Source organism: Sceloporus undulatus, chromosome 1 (assembly GCF_019175285.1).
Source record: "Sceloporus undulatus isolate JIND9_A2432 ecotype Alabama chromosome 1, SceUnd_v1.1, whole genome shotgun sequence".
In the NCBI taxonomy this organism is placed as follows: Eukaryota; Metazoa; Chordata; class Lepidosauria; order Squamata; family Phrynosomatidae; genus Sceloporus; species Sceloporus undulatus.
This window is the reverse complement of record NC_056522.1, coordinates 252855532-252875590: the sequence shown is the minus strand read 5'-3', so window position 1 is coordinate 252875590 and position 20059 is coordinate 252855532. Positions and strand designations below refer to the sequence as shown.

At 40.1% G+C, this 20059-nt stretch overlaps 1 protein-coding gene across 6 annotated transcripts in view; it reads left to right on the top strand.

Moving 5' to 3' along the window:
• SPTB (spectrin beta, erythrocytic) overlaps positions 1 to 20059 on the top strand; it is a 180160-nt gene that overhangs the window by 147879 nt on the left and 12222 nt on the right. For 5 of the 6 annotated variants that reach the window (XM_042440977.1, XM_042440992.1, XM_042440999.1 and 2 more), the window contains 3 exons: positions 4262 to 4458; positions 5286 to 5392; positions 7559 to 7637. In XM_042440977.1, the coding sequence (XP_042296911.1) occupies positions 4262 to 4458; positions 5286 to 5392; positions 7559 to 7637 (383 nt within the window). Of the gene's footprint in view, positions 1 to 4261; positions 4459 to 5285; positions 5393 to 7558; positions 7638 to 10073; positions 14117 to 20059 lie in introns of those variants that run through there. The other variant, XM_042441006.1, reaches the window with a different exon arrangement.

Below are 20059 nucleotides of genomic sequence, written 5' to 3'. Positions count from 1 at the left end.
CAATTCTAGGCAGAGTGGACTATCTAGGAATGGCCATCCTGAGCCTTCATGATGTTTAGATTGTGTATCTACCCTCAGTTTGAAACAGTAGTGGTTTCCTTCTGGATTAATTTTGGCAGTGAATTTTTCCAGATTGGTACTGTGTGTGTGGTGATGTGGTAGTTTAGCAGTTAAGATACTGACTGTAACAATTACAAAATCAGGAGGTTGAGACCCAGGTGCTGTATGACGGAGTGAACTCCAATCACTAGTCCCAGTTTCTGCCAACCTAGCAGTTCAAAAGCATGGAAAAGTGCAAGTAGATAAATAGGTACTATTTTGATGGGAAGGTAACAGTGTTCTGTGCGGTCATGCTGGCTGCATGATCACAGAGTTGTCTTTGACAATGCTGGTTCTTCGGATTAGTAACGGAGATGAGCACTGCCCCCTACAGTTGTACATGACTTGACAATCATGTCAAAGGGAAAATCTTTACCTTTACCTTTTTTACTGTTTGTATAGAGTTCTCTTGGATGTTTGAAATCACTCTTGTGGGATTTACCATAAGATTAATGCTGGTTGCATCCAGGCAGTTGTAAATGGACAAACCTAAAACATGACACTTAAAATAAGTAATCTGGAGCATTTGGGACTTAAAACAAAATTATGGGGGGGGGGTGTTCATTGATTCTGTGGCAAATACAGTAGGGGAGGGTTAATCTTTTCTTATACTGGAATTGCTCTATCAAAAATTCATCCACCCAAACTGCTCTTAGCCCTGGAGAAGCTCCTAGTGAGTCAATGGAAACATCTATAATAGGACTAATAGAATATTTGGAGTGGGTATGTGCGGACTGAAACAGGGAGAGAATGTTGGCCAGTTCTCTTGCATCACAGTCCTGCTGAAAATTACCCCCATGTTTGCTGTTAACTGTGGCAGGGGAGGGCTGAAATTGTTGATTACCATCGATGTTATTTCTTTCTTAATTACATAATTTTATACTGCAAGGAGCTCAGGATAATACCCTTGGTACCTCACATCTTGTCCACAGAACTCAATGGAGTAAGAACCTTAAGAATTGACTGGGAGACATTTAATGTCACTTCTAACTCTGTGATTCCATGAAAACAGGCCCATTGAGTTTGATAGTTGATCAGTAATTTAAATTTGCATCTCCCTGATGCTAATCCTACACTTTGTCCACCACATCACATTTCTTAACATGAAAATATGAGCTAAACTATACAGTGCTTCACAGGCAAGGTGTTCTGAAAGTCACCACTGACAGGGAAACAAGAATTAGTTTTTGCTGGGAAGCATAAACTTTGCTGGGATTTGGCTATTGATCATTCATTGTACTATGAAGGCTGTGTAGAACATAGATCTAAAGACATAAATGATTCAAGATCACATGGATTTTAAAATTTGAATGGTAAAAGAGATTATGGTCTCTGTGATTTACACAACCTGTGCAGAGCATATTCGAAACCTCCTAAAATAGCCAGGCAAATTTTTGGCAGTAGTTCCACCCACCCTCAACTGTACCCTCAACGTTCCCACATTTATTTCATCAAAGAGCACCATCAAAGAACCTTGGCTGTGTATTTCTGTTCAGTCTTTTCCATTTCACTGGTTTTGGTTATTGGCTTTTCTCTTCAAAACACTCCACTCGGTCTGTTTGTTCTCATCACCGCTACAACTCGGATTGCTAAGGCTTCCTTTTTTGTGCATTTCTCTGGTTTGGTAAATATTCAGTTTTGTTTTGACCTTGGACTGTTTTGGTTGCAACTTTCCCAATAATGGCTTCTTTGTCCTCTTTTAAGTGGAGTGATGGTTGTGGATCGAAGCTCCCTTGTTGCAACAGTCACTCCCACTGTCTTCTTTGCCTGGGTAGGGACACAGTGTTAGTACAAGTGTCCACTATAAAGTCTTTATGCTCCAGCACATAAGAATCGGGAGTCTTGTCTCAAGGCTTTGCTCTATAAACAGGCTTTAATACTTCCAAAATCACCTATGACAACTGGTTCAGTGCCACCCAGGTCCACTTTGGATACTACACCAGCTTGCCAATGAGTGAAGCGCCACCTCAAACCCAGTGGTTCCTCGAAATGTCACTCTGAATGTGAGGGTCCCTCAAAACCACCTAAACACAAAGGATCAGTTTTGAGCATTGGTACCAAGAAGGCTGTTCAGAAGAAAGTAACTTGTCCTTCTTTACCTTGGGGTGATATCCTGCTGACTCCTGGGCATTCCGTGCCTCTGAAATCCTCTTCCTCTAGTCACCTAGCTGAAAAGAGGAAAAAGAAGAAGCTCCTACTGAATCAAAGCACTTAAGGTATTTGCCTGAGAGAAACACTTGCCCCAAAGTGCATCAACCGACATCAGGTCTGACTGAGCTTGAACCTACCATCCTGTGGTCATCTTCCCCCTGGATTGCTGCAGGTTATTGAGGTTCATGTTCTGCTCCAGAGGGCATCGATTCACCACAGAGGCACATGGGAATACCATGCTGGTCATTTCCTGCCCTTGGCCCCCACTTGAGCTACTGTAGTTTTGTCGTCAGGCACACTTCTGAGGACCCCCTCCTCCATGCTGTGTGCTAAACGGTTTATCTGCTACATCTTCATTCAGGTCTCCCTCCCCATGGTACTGTGGTAGATCTCATTCGAGACATGGTTTGAGGTCTGATAGGAGGTTCAGGGATTATTCTTATGACTGATGTCATCATGATTCTTGCATGAGGCACCTCCCTGAGTACTCTGCATGTTATCATCAGGAACCTGTGGAACTACTTTACGGCAGGGACAGTCATCACTATATCATACCAGGAACTCATAATTATAAAATTCCTTACCATCACTATGTGTATTACATGACTCGGCAATTGGCTTTATCACTAGCAAGATCCGTTGTGGTCCGCACTTATTTCACAAACTTAACTGCCATCCATATTGTGAGTCACTCAAGTCCCTGAGGTGCAGTGTACGAATGCTCCTCAGGAACAATTGCCATTGGTTTCACCTTGCCAGCAGTCTCTGCAAGAGAAAATGTTACCTAAACCCCCTCGTCATTCTTCACCATGCAAGCAGGTTCAGTTGGAACTGCAACAACTTTGTTAGGGGAACTAGCAGATGGATCTGCATGCCATAGACTGATGGAACATGAATCATCCCCATCAACTGATGATGATGATGTTGTTGTTATTATGCTTTATTTATATAGCACTGTTAGGCATTCTGAGATCCTCTGGAGAGGCCCTTCTCTCAGTCCCACCACCATTGCAAGCATGGTTGGTGTGGACACAAGAGAGGGCTTTCTCGGTGGCTGGCCCTGGACTGTGGAACTCCATTGCTAGGGAGATCAGAATAGCCCCTTCCTTGTTGTCCTTCTGCCAGCAGGTTATAACTTTCTTATGCAGGCAGGCAGGCTTTTAAAACAGTTTTTAAAGCAACAGTGTTTTAAACAATTTTAACTTTATAATTGTATTTTTATTCTTTTAATAAGCTATTTATTTTAATATTGTAACAATTTAATTCTGTTTTAATGTATCACTTTTCTGTTTTTAATTGTATTGTTCTTTTAATGTTTGAGCTGTTCTGGGTCCCAGTTCTGGGAAAAGACTGGGATATAAATATAATAATCATAATCATAATATAGATGGCGAACACATTTGATATTCAAATGAAGCACCATTTGGCAAAACCTCTGGATCCAATTTATCGGTGTATCCAGTCAGAAGTTCCAACTCCTGCATCTATTCCCTTGCTCTCACTTCTGAAGATCTCACAACATTAGTGGACTGCTCCCTCAACCATTCCATCGACCTCAAGGAATATAGACAATTTGTATTGTGTCACTGCCTCAGATTTGAATTGGCTCTTTGAACACCTGAGGCAAAGGTATAGCCAAGGGTGGGTGGAGCTACTGCCAAAAATATTCTTAGCTATTTTAGAATATTCTCAATATGCTCTGCAGAGGTGCAGGAATACTATAGTTGCATGAATTCACAGATGACCACTTGAAGAACCACAGTTACAGGTATGCAACCTGTTCATATGATCATATTTTGATAAAGCTTTAACAGTATGGACTGCTAGGATCTCATATTTATTTACATCTGGTTGTCTTCTCTCTTGAAATGTTATCTATGACCACTTCTTGGATCAGATAACTCAGCACTGGAATCTTAGGTGGCTACTGCATTGTCTGGTGCTTCAACTACAAGTGCTAAGTGTATGTAATGTAGGATCTCTGTTTTGTTTTTATGTTTCCTTTACATAGTGCTAGAAGTATGTCAGTTTTCCAGGGATGCTTCAGTGGCTGAGTCCTGGCTCATTGCCCAAGAGCCCTATCTATCCAGTGGTGATTATGGTCAAACTGTGGATGGTGTGGAGAAACTGCTGAAAAGACATGAAGCTTTTGAGAAATCTACAGCTACATGGGAGGAACGTTTTGCTGCACTGGAGCGTCTGACCACAGTAAGGAATCCATGGACTGAACAACATAGCAGCACTTTATAGGCATCATTTCTATCATAAATCATATGATAAATTTTATCATTATTATTATTTATTTATTTATTTATATAGCGCTGTAGATTTGGAAATTGTTGGTAGAGCTATTGGGAATAGGGGCAGCAATGATTGTTTTAATGCTTAACCATTTTATTTCTTACGTTTTTCATAAAATCGTTCCTAAACTTTTCTGCAGTTTGTCCTGATTTTTCTTCTTCATTTTGATATATGCCAGGAAACGTGTATAGTTCAGTGTTATTGCAGCATACTAAACCTGTGAGTGCCTTTCTTAATAACAACAGTAGCAGACACCAGCCAAATAATATATCAGTGTAAAAGGCAGATGAGACAATTAGAGCAGAATTAAGAGGAACTGCATAGGGGAAACAGAATAGTCCATGAAGGCTTGAGGAAAAGGAATACAGAATTTTGGAGATGAAAAGGAAGCAGAAATTGCATATGCTGAATGAGTATTGCCTTTCTTTTTTTACAACTTACCAAACAATGGGCCCATACAGACAGGCCAAAATAAAGCTGCTTCAGGTCACTTGGGAAGTATGCTATTTAAATTATGCAAGTGTCCAAAGTGTCCGGACGCCGCACCAAAGCCATGCTCCAGTCCTTAGGACTGGAGCGTGGCTTTGGCATGGCTTCCGGACTCTTGGGAGGCATGCATGTTTAAACAACATACCTCCAAAGTGACCCGAAGCAGCTTTATTTTGGTCTGTCTGTATGGGGCCAATAGGTGCTCCTAATGTCCAAAAGAGAACATAATCATTTTTTCTCTATAGCTTGAATTACTAGGCAAGAGAAAGATCCCAGAAGAGTCATCACAGCACAAAGTACCTAGGACCACTGACCTGGAATTTGACTTTGAAGAGCCAGAGCATGAGGCGGGGTAGGTCGCATGTATGTAAGCTGAACTCTGATCATATTCTCTTTCCATGGCTGTAGCCAGGACTAACAGCAATATTTTTAGATGTTTTAAATTCTAATATATGAGGCTTCTTACAAATCAACCAATAAGTAGAAATGATTACAATATACCTAACCATTGTGTATATTTGGGATCATTATCGTTGGCCCCCCTTACCCACTGATTTTTTTATCCACAGATTCAAGCATCCACAGCTTGAAAATATATATTTTAAAAAGTGTAAATTCCAAATAGCAAAGCTTGATTTTGCCATTTTATATAAGGGATATCATTTTCCTATGCTATTGTATTTAATGGGACTTGAGCATCCACAGATTTTGTTATCCACAGGAGGTCCTGGAACCAAACCCCAGCAGATAACAAGGACCCACTGTACATACTTTAAAGAAATACAAATATGTACAGTACCACATGATAGTCCTTGTATTCTCAAAAATGAAACTTTCAGATTAGGAGAAAAGGGAAAGGAGTCATTGTGGGAATGAATTGAAAATGCTAGCACAATTTATCCACTCCTTGTTTGGTATCACTTGCTTTGTCATGTTTTAAACCTGTCCCTTCATTGATTCCTCCTACCTCTAATTTAAGGATTGACCAAAAGGGAATCCCAGGGCACTGATGGTTTTAAGTACCCCCCCCCCAAAAAAAAAGTCATGATGAGAATTTAACTTTAATCAAAAAGAGGTGATAATATTTCAGTATATCTTTGTTTTCCTGTTCCAGGAAAATGATATGAGGCTTGAAGTTTTTGTTTTTTGTTTGTTGTTGTTGTTGTTGTTGTTGTTTTTAAGTACAGGTAAAAGTTATTGCAACAGAAAACCTTGTAATAACCTAAAGACTAACACATTTTATTTGAGATAATCTTTCATGGACTGCAACCTGCTCCATAAGATGCAAAGTGTGTTGCCTTATTCAAGCACAAACTTGGATGAGTGACAAACAGTAGAGTCAAGAGGAGCAAGACATTTTGTTGCTTGCTGTTTTTGCCTCAGACCCAGTGATTGCAGTCTCTCGCCTCTTCATGCATCTTTTTAGTACACAATTGTTTTGTTTGTTTGTTTTTGTAATATTAAAGTTATTTCCCTACTTCTCTATGTTTTTGGAATACGTTTTTAATGTACGGTAATTCAAGTTGGTATAAGTACTGCAGAATTCAGAAATAATTATAAACAAAAAGAGAGAGTACAGATGTCTAAATCCAATTTGTAGTCTCAAATAGAGTAGACATCTTGAGTCAGTGTGATTCAGGTAAGTATTGACTAACCAATTTGCTGTTGATTCAGTGGATCTGTTGTAGCTGGGGATAAATACTTAGGCCTGGGAGTGGACTGCATACCATATGTAGCGCATTCATCTCAGTAACATCCATGTTTTCTTGTTCTAGACTGGGATCTTAAGTGCTTTTTCAAAAACAACATTCAAAGTTGTGTTATTCTAAAAATGTGGGGACCAGGGTATCATTGGTGTGCAGTATACCATTTTGTCCCTTCTTACTTGCTGTCTGTGAAGAACCAAAACAGCAGACTCCAAGCCCATCAATGGGGAGGCACGGGTGTATTTCAAAATATGTGGTACTGTTGCTTTTTCTCTTGATTTTTTTTTTAAAACAACAATGGCTTGTGGTAGAGGAGAAGGAGCTGTTTAATCCTTTCTTTGTCATTTACACACTCAGAGGTGCTCCTCCCCACAAGAGTGTTCAAATGTCACTTTGAATCCCACCTCTTTTCATCTGGAGGAAAGCATTTCTTGAGTGTATCTCTGCACAGGTTTTCTGCCAGCAGAAATGGAGGAAATCAAATTTTGCTGACTCTTTCCTCCCTCAACAATTGATGAGGTAGTTCTGGGGGCTTTTATATCAGGCAATTAGATTCCCAGTGCCTTGTTAAAATGTGATCTGGCTAATTGCTTTCTGATGAACAGTAATTTTAAAACTGCATTGGGAAGTTTTATATGGTTCAAAACTCAGTTTAGTTGTTTGGTAGTTTGAGACTGATTGTTCTAAATTATACATGCACATATAAACATTGTCATATTATTTACTTTACTGTGCTATAACTATTATTTATGCTCTTCATGTTTCCTTTTTTAAAAATTTACTGAAAAAATATATTTTTCTGTTTACTGCAGGACTGAAGAAGAGGGTGAGAAGAAGACAGAACTCAGTTTGAAAGATGCCCTTTCTCATGCTACAGAAGACTCTTCACTGGTCAGTTATTAGTTTTTGTTTTTGTTTTCCAGGAAGCCTCAGAAACTTGGCACAGTTTTCTAAATTTGTTACCCAGTAGTATCCAAGCAAAGTGACAGAGGGTCTCTGTACAGGCAGGCAAGCAGGCAGAGAGAGAGTCTAATATTCAATTATTTAGAGCTTCAGAACAGGGATGTATGTGCTTTTTCGCCCAGGGACACATCCAGCACTGGAGAGTGACCTGAAAGCTGCATATGTCCTCTCTTGTGCACATGCACACTCTTCTGACCTCCTCTTACCTCATCCACAACCCCAACTCTGATCCATATCACTAGGAAAAGGGAGAACTTTTCATGTCTCCTTCCGCCCATTGATCTTGAGCAGGATCTCTGGGATAGGTGCAAAATAAAAGCCTTCCCACATTGCAATGATCTGGATCCAATTTTTGGGTAAAGGGGGAGGCTTAACGTCACCAACCTCCCAATACCTGTGCTGTCAGGAACCAATGACTTCCAGATAAAAAGGAGTATGGGAATGATTCTTGTCACAAATTCTTCTACCTATCATAGTTGGACTGCGGTGATACTGGAAGCTTGATTGTGCTGGGAGGCAAGGTATGGGAAAAGGCTTATCCCCATGTATCCTATTTCCACTGCAACAGATTTCTTGCAGCTGATAAGTGGGTTGTTGCGAGCCCACTCACACAAGGGGGATTACTCTTCCCACTGACCTCTTCATTAGAATCACTGGGCTCTTGCCCTCAGGCAGCATACCAGATAGATTGATTGAGACTCTATTAGTGGCAGGGAAGAGGGCAATATGAACTGTCATCCTTCATCCCTTGTGTTGGGAATTGGGTGAGTGCTGCTTCCAGCACTGGCCCTTGTGGCAGGTCAGACAGATTGCTCGCCCTCTCCTTGGCTTTAGAACACTACCTTGTAGTCTTCTTTGCAGTCTTCTTCCCATATCAGCAAAGTAAATGTCAGAATATTTGGAACTAATATATTGGAACCAATGCAGTCAGCCCTCCATATCCAAGGATATTTTATCCATGGATTCAAGTATATATTCCATAAAGCAAACCTTGATTTTACCATTTTATGTAAGGGACACCATTTTACTGTGCCATTGTGGGTCCTAGAACCAAACCCCAGCAGATACTAAGGGCCCACTGTATATACATTATCAAGATTTATGTGGTCAGTGCAAGGAAAGGGCAAGAGAAGGCAGGGAAGAGACTCTGTAGTGGCAGAGTTTTCATTTCCTATCCCCAGCTGAGGTTGTGTTGGTAAGGCAGACAATGTGTAGAGTGGGTGTTTTTCCTCTCTTGCTTGTTTTAAAAATGCCCTCTTGGCTTAATGCCCCTCCTGCTGATCTTGCCATATATCAGGAGAAGCAGGAAGCTTGGGGTCCAGTGGATCTCGCAGTTTTCTTAGTGTGCCTCCAGGACTCATCCAGTTCACCTTTTCCACACTGGAAGTCCTTCCTATTGCTGTATAGAGGATTCAAAGTACAAGCCTGTTTCTCTGTCAATGGGCCTTCCCCTCTCATGGGCAGAGAAGGACATTGTTACATCACTATAACCTTTGGAATGCCTTCTCTGGTACCATAAGACTTCAGCTTTTGTTAGATAAAGATTAATATTACCAATTCAAAATATAGTTTACAAATCCCATTGACTGAACCACATAGCCTGAACCTCATTCTTCAGTCTCTGAATCCAGTGTCATCACTCCTTTAAGACTCTGCCTCAATTGACCTTTATGTAAATACTACATTCCTTTTATTTTAGCAATTTATACAAATTGTATGGTCTCAGGTCAGTTGGCTAAAATAAGTTTTACTGTATATAATAATATCAGTTTATTTACTTTCATGAAATAGTCCTTTCATTCACAGAAGAATCTTGGACTCAGTGGAGGGCTCTGCTAATGGGCTCTGCTGATGGAAAATAAAGAGATAACATTTTTTCCAGTTCCTACTCCATCCCTCCATTCCACCTTCCACACTGTAAAGGGTGCAACAAGATTCCACCTGTATTATTTTGAAAAAGAGGTGGGAAAAGGTTGTGTTTTGCTTGTTTTTCACTGTGCAAATCAAAACATTTAAGATGTATGTTAAAACAAGAGCTCTCCCTTAAGGCATTTGTAGAACTGGGACATTTTCAGTGTGACAGATCCTTCAGGCTCACTTACAGCATCTGTTTGATTTGAAAGCTGTTTTTGGGGAAGGGGAACCTGCTCATTCTCAACTGTTAATAGCAGGATCCTGTTGAAAAGGGTATCTAGTGGGTTTACATCTTTAGAGGGAGGGACAGAATCCAATAGTTCTTGTAGAACAAGGTTATGGTAGCACTCAAGAAAGTGAGGCCAGATGAAGAGAAGAACACTCACCTTTTTAGCTGAATCACTAATCATTTTCTCTGGATTAATTCCTGAGGCACTTTCCTCTTTGCAGGCCTGATTCTGAACTCTGTTTACAATCAAAGAAACTCTGGCTTCCCAGTGATTTTACTTAGTCAAGCTGCATCAGATGAATGAATAACGCAGAGATATTCGGCAACTGATCTTCCTGCTGTTCCTGTGGATTATTTTCTGTTCACCATCTACAACTCTGATTGTTTTGAGGATCAAGAACGTAAATGTTTATTGGAAGGTCATCTTCATCCAGAAGAGGGGTGTTATGTTCCATACATTCAGAAAATTATTTGGAAAGATCATCTATGTAGGGATTTTGTATCAAACGGCATCTCAACAACAAATTCCACATTCTTTTCCTCCCATTCTACTGTACCTTCTTAAGGAATCGAGTAAGGCCTTGAGTGCACTTACTGTGAAAAGCATCAATGAAAAATTCAGGAAGCTTTGCATGGGCATATTTCCAAAACATCTTAGGCCATTATTCAGATTGCCCTAGTATCTTAAAGTCCAATTTGCATCCTTCTACAAAGCATATAAATTATAATGAATATCCCTGCTAATGGATGAGGGGCATTGTTAGGGGCAAACCAGGAAACAGAGTTGGCTTTGTCCTGGATCTTTTATGATGGTTCATACTCAATCCAGCAAGTGGTTTGTGGAGTCTGAGTCACTATACCTGTACCACTGGCTACGTTATTGTGACAGAGGTGAAAGGTGAATCATTTTTTGCATAACCTAAAGGCTGTAATCTGCCACTTAGAAAAGAAACAGTGGACTTTGGTGATATTCCGGCATTTGTTTCCAGGAACAGTGTAGCATAGAAAAAAGAAATGGCTTCCCCTACAGGATGGAACGCCAGCATGTTTTGTTGTTTCCCCTCTTGCTGACGGATTTTAGCTTTTGATTTGTAGACTGGGGCAGTACAAGCTTTCTGCTTCCTGGTTTATTTTGATAAAAAGAAGTAAATTTAAGAAATGTCACTTTCCATTGGCCTCCCTCCACATTTTGTAGTTAGAATCCCCATCCACCCTAAATGTGCATTATATTTATTTTGAATAGAATTTACAGTAGGTGTAACAATGATAATTAATTAATACAAATTCATGAATGGTTATTATTTGAAGAGAAAACGTGGATTTTGAACCAGATCTATTATTTGGGAAATTAACTCAGGACAAATTGAGCAAAGAAGAACTCAACTAACTTATTTGGGGTCAGCTGGGATTGGTGAGCAAATTAACTAAATTATGTATTTTATTTTTGGTGATTTGGATATAAAATTAATTGCCTTGGATTTCCTTCTGTGACATTTAATTATAATCCAATAATTATTTCTAAATTTGCAACAATACATATAAATTAGCCAATATAAAATTTATGCAGTTTGAAACCCCGTCTCCAGATTTTAAGATACCTAGCATGGCCATTACTAAGTACAACAGAATGGACTGGCAGGAAGAAAAAGGAGATCATACCTATAGAAACAAATGGAATGAATTGTATGTTAGAGAGAGAGAAAAAACAAGACTATGGAATTCCTGGTTACCTTGCAAGCTTTCCCACTGTGGCTTGACTGTATTGCCTGCTTTCCTATAGGGAAAATTGATTTTTGTACTTGTAAATAGGAAGAGAAAGATCATTAGGAAGAAAGGTGCTGTGACCATAACAATTCTGGAAAATAACTAGAGATTTAAGATTAGAGACAAAGAAGAGCCCAGTCCAGGCATTCAGAAAGCTACATGTTATTTTTCAGGTTCTGAATCTAGTAGGGGCCTCCAGCTATAGCAGAGTCTCTTTTTTTGAGACTACTGTTCTCAGCATGAAAAAAACAATTTTGGAAGGATGAACTAGCCTGCAATCAGGTTAATCCAATCCTGAACACCTGAATTGGACTAAGTTTTCTTTCTATGTAGTGTTTAATGCTATTTATCTTACAGACCTGCTTCTTCACACATCAAAAGGAATGAACTGTTGCAGTAATTCCATTTGTACAAGAGACAGTTCATGTCCTTGTAAACTCTTGAATTAATATTTTTAAAAGGATTGTGAGATGCTCTGCACATGTGCTTTGGGCATACTTCATGATTCAGTGTGCAAAAAAGCCAACAACAGCTGGTAATAAGAGATATCATCAGCAAAAGAAAGCTTCATGATTTATTTTTTTACAGGTGCTATAAACTGAGACATAATATTTCAAATATATGTGATCATCCTCCTATCCATATGCCTCCCTTGGCTTGATGGAGGAGTGCCTTGGCTACAAAAAGGATGCCTTAAACATGAAAGTGCAGCTTCCTTGAGTAAAATATATGCAATAAAATTACATTTTTGTTATCAAAAGGCTCTCTGTTGGAGTTCCAGGTTGTATTATTTAGGCACAGTAATCTTCATCTTGCACACTCAGTCACGGTACATATCTATCCATATACACTCTATATTTATTTTAAGGAAAGGTGTATCAGAGCATTTAAAAATACTCTTCAACTGTCTAAACATTTCCATAGAAAAGCGGACGTTATTGCATGGGAGTCATTCTTCACTGTATACAATAATGAGGCTTTTGTTCCCACAGCAGTACAATGGCTGGTATCATGTTTTCCTTCATGACTATTACACAACATGGATCTCATTGGCTGATCTATAGATGAGCATTTTTGCTGCCAATTTGTTTTTATCTGACCATCCATGCAGTATCAAGCAAAATTTGTATAGACTCTGACAAAGCATCTGCTGCTTCCTGTACGTTTTTGAGCTTCTTTGTGTTTCATCCTCAGCCATCGTTTTTCTTTCATTCCTCCTCCTAAATCTTTCTCATATCGTAGACAACTTGCTTATGACATACTTGAAACTTCCTTTATGTTTTCATGTCTCCAGCTTTAATATCTCAGGATAAAACAGCTTGTTCAAGCATTTAAAGCAGTGATAAGCTCACATAGTGGCTATCTTTCTTTTTCACCTTGTCAACTTGAGTGTTGTCAATGGACTTGCTATCCAGAACACTTCCTCAGTCTGTTTCTGTCATTCTCTTATGGTTCTTCTCATGCATTCTTGTCCCTTTCTTCTGAGTGTGCCTGAGCTTCAGAGACTCCTTTCAGTCCTGCCTCATAGGGTTGGTCATACTTGTGGTTTTGGCCTGCTACAAGAAAGCCTAGCATTAACCTCTCCTCTGAGCCTTCATGCCAACTGATTGATGCAGGAATGCCATCTTTACTGTTATAATTCTGCCTTGTCCACTGGTGGTAATTTAACCTATTTGTTGTATGCTAGCTGCATTGCTCATTTCATCAAGCCTGATTGCAGAACAGGACTTGGGACGATCACTCATACCTTCCCTGTTAAGCATGAGGGCAAGAATAGGGCTTTGCACTCAGATACACCTACACATGCTGTTTCTGCTCCTGCTTCTTTCTCTTATCTGCTTTTTGCCTGCCTTTTTGGTTAACTGACTACTGCCAGCCTTGATGATATGTGTGACAATTGGATTTGTATGCTACACATTGCAAAGCATGTTTGGTTTATAATAAATCATGAAAGAAGGCAGCGACTAAAAACACCCTGTCTTTTCTCAGGACATACTCCCCTCATCTCTAAGCATTCTTGTTCCATAGGCAATTCACAAGTCATTTCTGTTAAGCCCCCTGAGGGATGCTTGTTCTGTCACATTAGTTTCGTTTTCTCCTGGGACCTTCACACTGCAGGTATTTAAGATCTTGACAGCTTGCTGACTCTTCTCTGTGGAAAAGCTGACTCATGTTACAGTTAGAAGGATCCTGTGTATGAAAAAGATGCCTTGCAACAGCTTCTGAGGAAACAAGTTCTGGTGGAGCTGTTCACAAAGTTGGATTTCTATGAATACTAGCAGCCATTGGGATGTGTTTTACTTTGTTTTCTGCCATGATCTATGAAAGCCTGTCCCAATTAGGGGCCCATTCCACACTCAGTGTGGGAACTGGCTTATTTCCATGATTTGCCACAAACGAATCTCTCAGTGGCATTTTATCCTGATTCCTGTTCATGTTGGCAATGGGATAAAATGCCATGGACAGATTCCATCCTGGCAGGAGGGGGTGAGAGGAGGAGGTAAGAGGAAGGGTAAGAGCGGAAGCAGCGAGCGGGAGAGGAGGAGGAAGAAACGGAGGTGACAAGGGGGAGATGAAGAGGAGGAAGTGCAGAAGTGGCAGGATGCTCCAACTGTGATCAACCTTTGAGTTCCCATTGGCAGCTGCCGCAAAAAACAAACAAAACAGTTCTCTTGAAAAGAACCACAGAAATCCCTGTTTCAAAAAAACCCAGGTTAAGGGGGATTTGCAGGTAAAAAAAAAACCAGTGCAAGTGTGAACAACCCCCTAATTCGGCTCAGGAAAACCGACACAAGTGTGAACAACCCCAATTTAAAACAGTTTGGAGACCAGTTTAAAAAGTAGTGTGAATTGGGGCCTAAATAAGGTGGTCAGAGGAAAGAGAAAACACAGCTGTAGTTTATATAATCCTACATTAGGTGTTGTTGTTTTTTTATTGTTTCTGTCAGTGCATTGAAAAATATTGCACTAGGCAGTCTGCAGATAATATCACAAAAAGATAAGAAATTAGACTCCAGAGAAGTGAAAATGTAGGTGAAAGAGTTTGGTGTAACAATTTGGTAGGAAATACCTTTATGGTGGGCATATCTTAAGGATGGGTGGTGAGAACCAGCATTGTATAGTGGTTTGAGCATTGGACTATAGTTCTGGAGACCAGGTTTGAATCCTTGCTTGACCATGGAAACCCATACTCTCTGTTTCAGAGAAAGGCAAAGGCAAACCCTTCTGAACAAATTTTGCCAAGAAAACCCCATGATAGTGTTGCCTTAAAGTCACTGTAAGTAGGAAATGATGTGAAGGTACACAACAACAATGGTTAGCCAAAACATGGCGCTCCAAGTGTTGTTGGACTGGGAGGTATAGTCCATCATGTGTAGGGTTGCACTTCATCTACCCTTGCTTTATAGTACAGAGCAAGGAACTAACAAAACACACATTCTGTTCGACAATGATGCCTGAATATATTTTGTTACTCTTTTACCTCTACCATGGTGGTAAGTGAATAACAGCAGGAGCCAGCAGTAGTCTGCTAAAAGGTTCATGTTCATATCTAATTAAAAAGATTGTATGTACAGCGCTGTGTAAATTTACAGCGCTTCATAAATAAAGGTTAATAATAATAATAATAGTTCTAAAAACAGAGTATGGTTAATTGGAATATGGGCTTTTTCCTTATTGTGGCTGTGAAAGGTTTATTGGGAAGTCTATGAAGACAGCCTGTGCAATCCTGTTACTGCTAAATCAATCAAGTGCCTTGTGACAGTTTAAAAATAAACACATTTTATTATGACATTGTGGACCACAGTCCACTTCATCATAAAATTTACTTCAGAGTGCCACAAGACTGCATATTCTGCTGTCTTCTGTGAAGATCACATTCTTGAATCAATGTGTGCCATGAAGGAACTCTCCAATGAAGTCAGAGTTCAAAACCTCTCCCCCAACTATGTTCTGTCAATAAAGAGGTGATGTTTCCAAAAACTTGAAAAAAATGGAAAAGAGTGATGTCTTGCACCTATTCAGTTCTGAATCCTGGAATGAATCCCACCAACCTACCCAGATTCCATGCTGTAGAGATCCAATTACTTCTCTTGTTTCTTTCTTCAAAATCATGTCTCATCTAACTTTTCGCTAGATTTAGGAATGGTGTTACAGCTGGACTGGAAGTACAGATTCGGGAGTTTTGATAAGGGCAATTTAATTCGCCTGCCTTTTGTTTCTATCAGCAGAGGGCAGTATTTTTACATGAAAGGTTGGTTGTGTGCCTTCAGGTTGTTTCTGACTGAAGATGACTCTAAGGACCTTATCGCACTAGCGAAATCCCGTTCAGAAACAGGATTTAACTAGATTTAAAATGTTAAAACCCACCAAATGTGTTTACACACGGCATTCCTGCCATGTGAAATGATGTGAAAATAAACTGAATGTAAAACAGAGAAAAATGTGTGATAAGGTCCTAAGTTGAACCTATCATGGGGTTTTCTTGACAGATTTGTTCAGAGGACGTTTGCCATTGCTTCCTTTGAAGCTGAGAAGCATGGGAGTTGCCCAGGGTCACCCATGGTTTTCATAGCTGAGTGAGTGAGAAATCAAACCAGAGTTTTAGTCCAAAAATCAAACCACTACACTACCCAAGCTCTCACATGGGTACTTATAGAAATAATCTATCTATCTATCTATCTATCCTATCTATCTATCTAATTAGAGCACATCACCTTTAAACGTTTCACAGTGTGCAAAACAAGAATCAAGGAACACGAGAGACACCAGATTGGCCAGCCAGAAAAATCAGCAGTAACAGAACATGCCACAAACCATCCTTGCCTAAAAACTGTTTGAAAACACTGAAAGTTCTGGACCATGCCACCACTACCATGTCAGGATGCACAGGGAAGCCATTGAAATCCACAAACATCTGGACAATTTCAACCAGAAAGAAGAAACCCTTAAAGAACAAAATTTGGCTACCAGTCCTGAGAAATAGCAAAATAAGGACTCAGCAAATGCAAATGAACCATTCAGAGTCAGGGGCTTCCCAGCAAATAATGATCACCAATAAGCAGACATTAATCCTCTTTTACATTAGCCTCCCAGCCTGAAGCCGGCCATCAGCACAGAATCAATACACATGCAAATCACTCCGCATCCCGAGCTCACACAGTATATATACACCCAATTTTCCAGGCAAAGCATTCTCTGAAGATGCCAGCCACAGATGCTGGCGAAAAGCCAGGAAGAAAATTCTAGAACATGGCCACATAGCCCGAAAAACCCACAAAAAACTACAAGTGCTTACGATTGAAAAATAAGTTTCTGTGGCCCCACCTATACATACCATTTCCTGTCCCTCTCCTTGATAAGCAGCTAGCATCTCTCATATCTGGCATTTATGATCACTTCCAGGATTCAATTATTCCCCTCCCCTAGAAATACCAAGTACAGTGCACTCACATACTGACCAAGTACAATAAGCCATGTGGCAATTGTGCAAATGGCACAGGTGCTGAGAGCACCCAGCCCATTGTTTCCAAGGGGGCATGAGCATACACGAGCATATTTGGAATGTGAGAATCAGAAGAACAGGATTAGTATTTCTGATCATTACAATTGCGGCCAATCTACAGTGAACTCTTGTTATCCACTGGGATTTGGTTCCAAGACGACCATGGATACCAAAACCACGGCTGCTCAAGTCCTATTAAATACACTGGCATAGTAAAATTGCCCCTATAATAAATGGCAAAATTAAGGTTTGGCTTTTTGAATTTTTTAAAAAATATTTTCAAGCTGTGAATGGTTGAATCCGTGTAAAAAGAATCCATGGGTACAAAGGGCCGACTGTACATATCAGAAAAAGTAGTGTCAATGGCACTGTATTACTTCAGAAAAATGCAGGTGGAGGGAATCACAGAATTGTGTGGTGCTTTGTAGCAAAACACTTGAACATGAAACCCAAGCATGCGAGGGAGAAGGTCACTTCTGCTAGCTGCATCTGACTGCAGAATTAATGCAGTTTGACACTGCTTTTAACTGCCATGAAATTCTGGAATTTGTGTTTTGTGAAATATTTAGTCTTCTCTATCAAGAGCTGTGGTGCCACAACAAACCACAAACAAACTACAAACAGGATTCCATAGCATGAGCTGTGATGGTTAAAGTGAGAAATTGCATTAATTCTGCAATGTGGTAGAAACCCAAGTGCTTTCCAAGTATAATATTCCAAACATATTAAACCTTCATGGACAATGGAACAAACTCCCTCGGAATGTGGTGGAGTCTCCGCTTGGAGTCTTTAAGCAGAGGCTGGATGGCCATCTGTGGGGGATGCTTTGATTTAGATTTCCTTCGCATGGCAGGGGTTGGACTGGATGGCCCTTGTGTTCTCTTCCAACTCTATGATTCTAAAAGAAGCAAAAAGGCTAAGGACACTGAAATATAGAGAAAGAAATAAAGAGTAATTGTAGAAGCTTTTGAAATGTTTCATTCTTACATGTGAGAACTAAATAAGCAATGCTACATTTAATATAGAGAGTTTGCTGTAGGCAGGAATGAATAGAGATGGGGATGCATGTGAATACAATTCAGAAACACATGGCAGCAGCACTGTTCATCCATTCTAATAGTGTAAGTATGATACAGACAGATAGACATGGGACCAGATCACCTCACAAAGGGAGTAAGCAACAAGGTCTGATTCCCCTTGTTTGTTAATGTTCATTCTTACATCTTAGTTTGTTATCCCGGGTCAGACACTTTACATGCTCTGCTTCATGAAGCTGAGTGTGTGGCTAAAAGGTTAGAGTCCTCCTCCCCCCCCCCCCACCCTATTTTCCAAATACAGTGGGACTTTGGTAACTGCTGGGTTTGCTTCCGGAAACTCCATGGATACCAAAACCATGGGTGCTCACGTCCCATTACTGTAGTCAAACATAAAGCAAGATGGTGTTTTGTATATAGAATTTCAAAAACAAGGTTTGCTTTTGGGAATTTATATTTTAAAACATTTTCAAACTGTGGATGCTGAATCCATGGATAAAAAAAAATTGTGGATATGGAGGACTGACTGTATACTTCAGTTAATAAAATTATGTGTTCCTGGACATTGCCTCTTGAACAGAACATTTGTTACCAAAGAGAAAATAACAGGGAACAGGGTTAGGCTCCTGTCTGATGTTTCTTTAAGTTGCCTGTCAATTTGGGGCGACCCTAGTTTCATTGGGATTTTTTTTAAGCAAGGAATATTCAGAAGCAGTTTGCCATTGCCTTCCTCTGAATTAGTTTACAGCACCTGGTGTCCCTTGGCAGTCCTCTGTTCAAGCACTAACCAGGCCTGATCCTGCTATGCTCAAGATCAGACAAGATTTGGTGCCTTCAGAGTATTTAGGTTCCTATATCACAAAAAGTAGCAGTTCAACATGTTTCAACATATTCAAAATTAACAATATACATATGTCAAATAAGCAACTTTGAGATAAGCCTACATAATTAAAAACAACAACAAACATTTTGAACCTTCTAGAAACCACTTGAAAGCTTCTTCCAAATGCATCGAGAATTGTTTACTTTCATAAAGCTCCATTCTTGTTATGATTCCAGTTTGGGTGGCCAAACGTACAGATCACTTGCTTGCATCCTGCACTGCATTTATGAATCTGTAACCTAGAGTTGCAGATCTGTAACCTATAGCGAAGCTGGTAAGAGTCAGCGGTAAAGATCACTGTAGAACAGAGAGATCATTGGCTGGCATCCTGCATTGTATTCATGATCCATAACCTGAGTTGTGGATTAGTAACCCCATTGTTTTCACCTATGGCACATATTTACAATTGTAGCACTATTCCATATTTTAAAAACCCCAGAACCCACCTTAAACTTGAGAGAGCTGCTCTGTGAGTCAAGGTCTGCTGTACAATCAAGGAGGGTGCTTCAGAAAGATCTGTCTTCTCCTGTCTCCAAGCTGTGTTGTCATGGGTAGAAGCTTGTGGGCAGGTGAGGTTCATCCCACCATAGCTGTGTGGGTGCAGGAGGCCATCTGCATCATTATGAAGAGCAATGCTTGTCTGCGCCTCAGACAAGAATAGTTCCTAGTTTAAGTAGTTTCGGGATTCAGTTCTTTAGAGCATCTGTAACTACACTTACATTGTTATGAACACAGTGTAGGTTCTTGGGCTATGCTTTTTAACAAAACACGTTGGGATAGCTGGTGAGGCAGGCTTATTGCTTTCGCTTTTCTCTCTGTTTTGCTGTTCACACATGCTCAGGAGGGATTCTGGATGCACTGCTGTTTAACTTTGCCTTCTGTAGACAGGCATGCACAAAGACGTTAGGTCCTTCCCAGATCAAGCTTTTATACGTGATTTACGCAGACATACTGCTGCAAGCTGACATGAAAAATCTGGGCTTCTGCAGCCTCCCTTTAAAAGAAAAGAAAGAACAAAGGAAA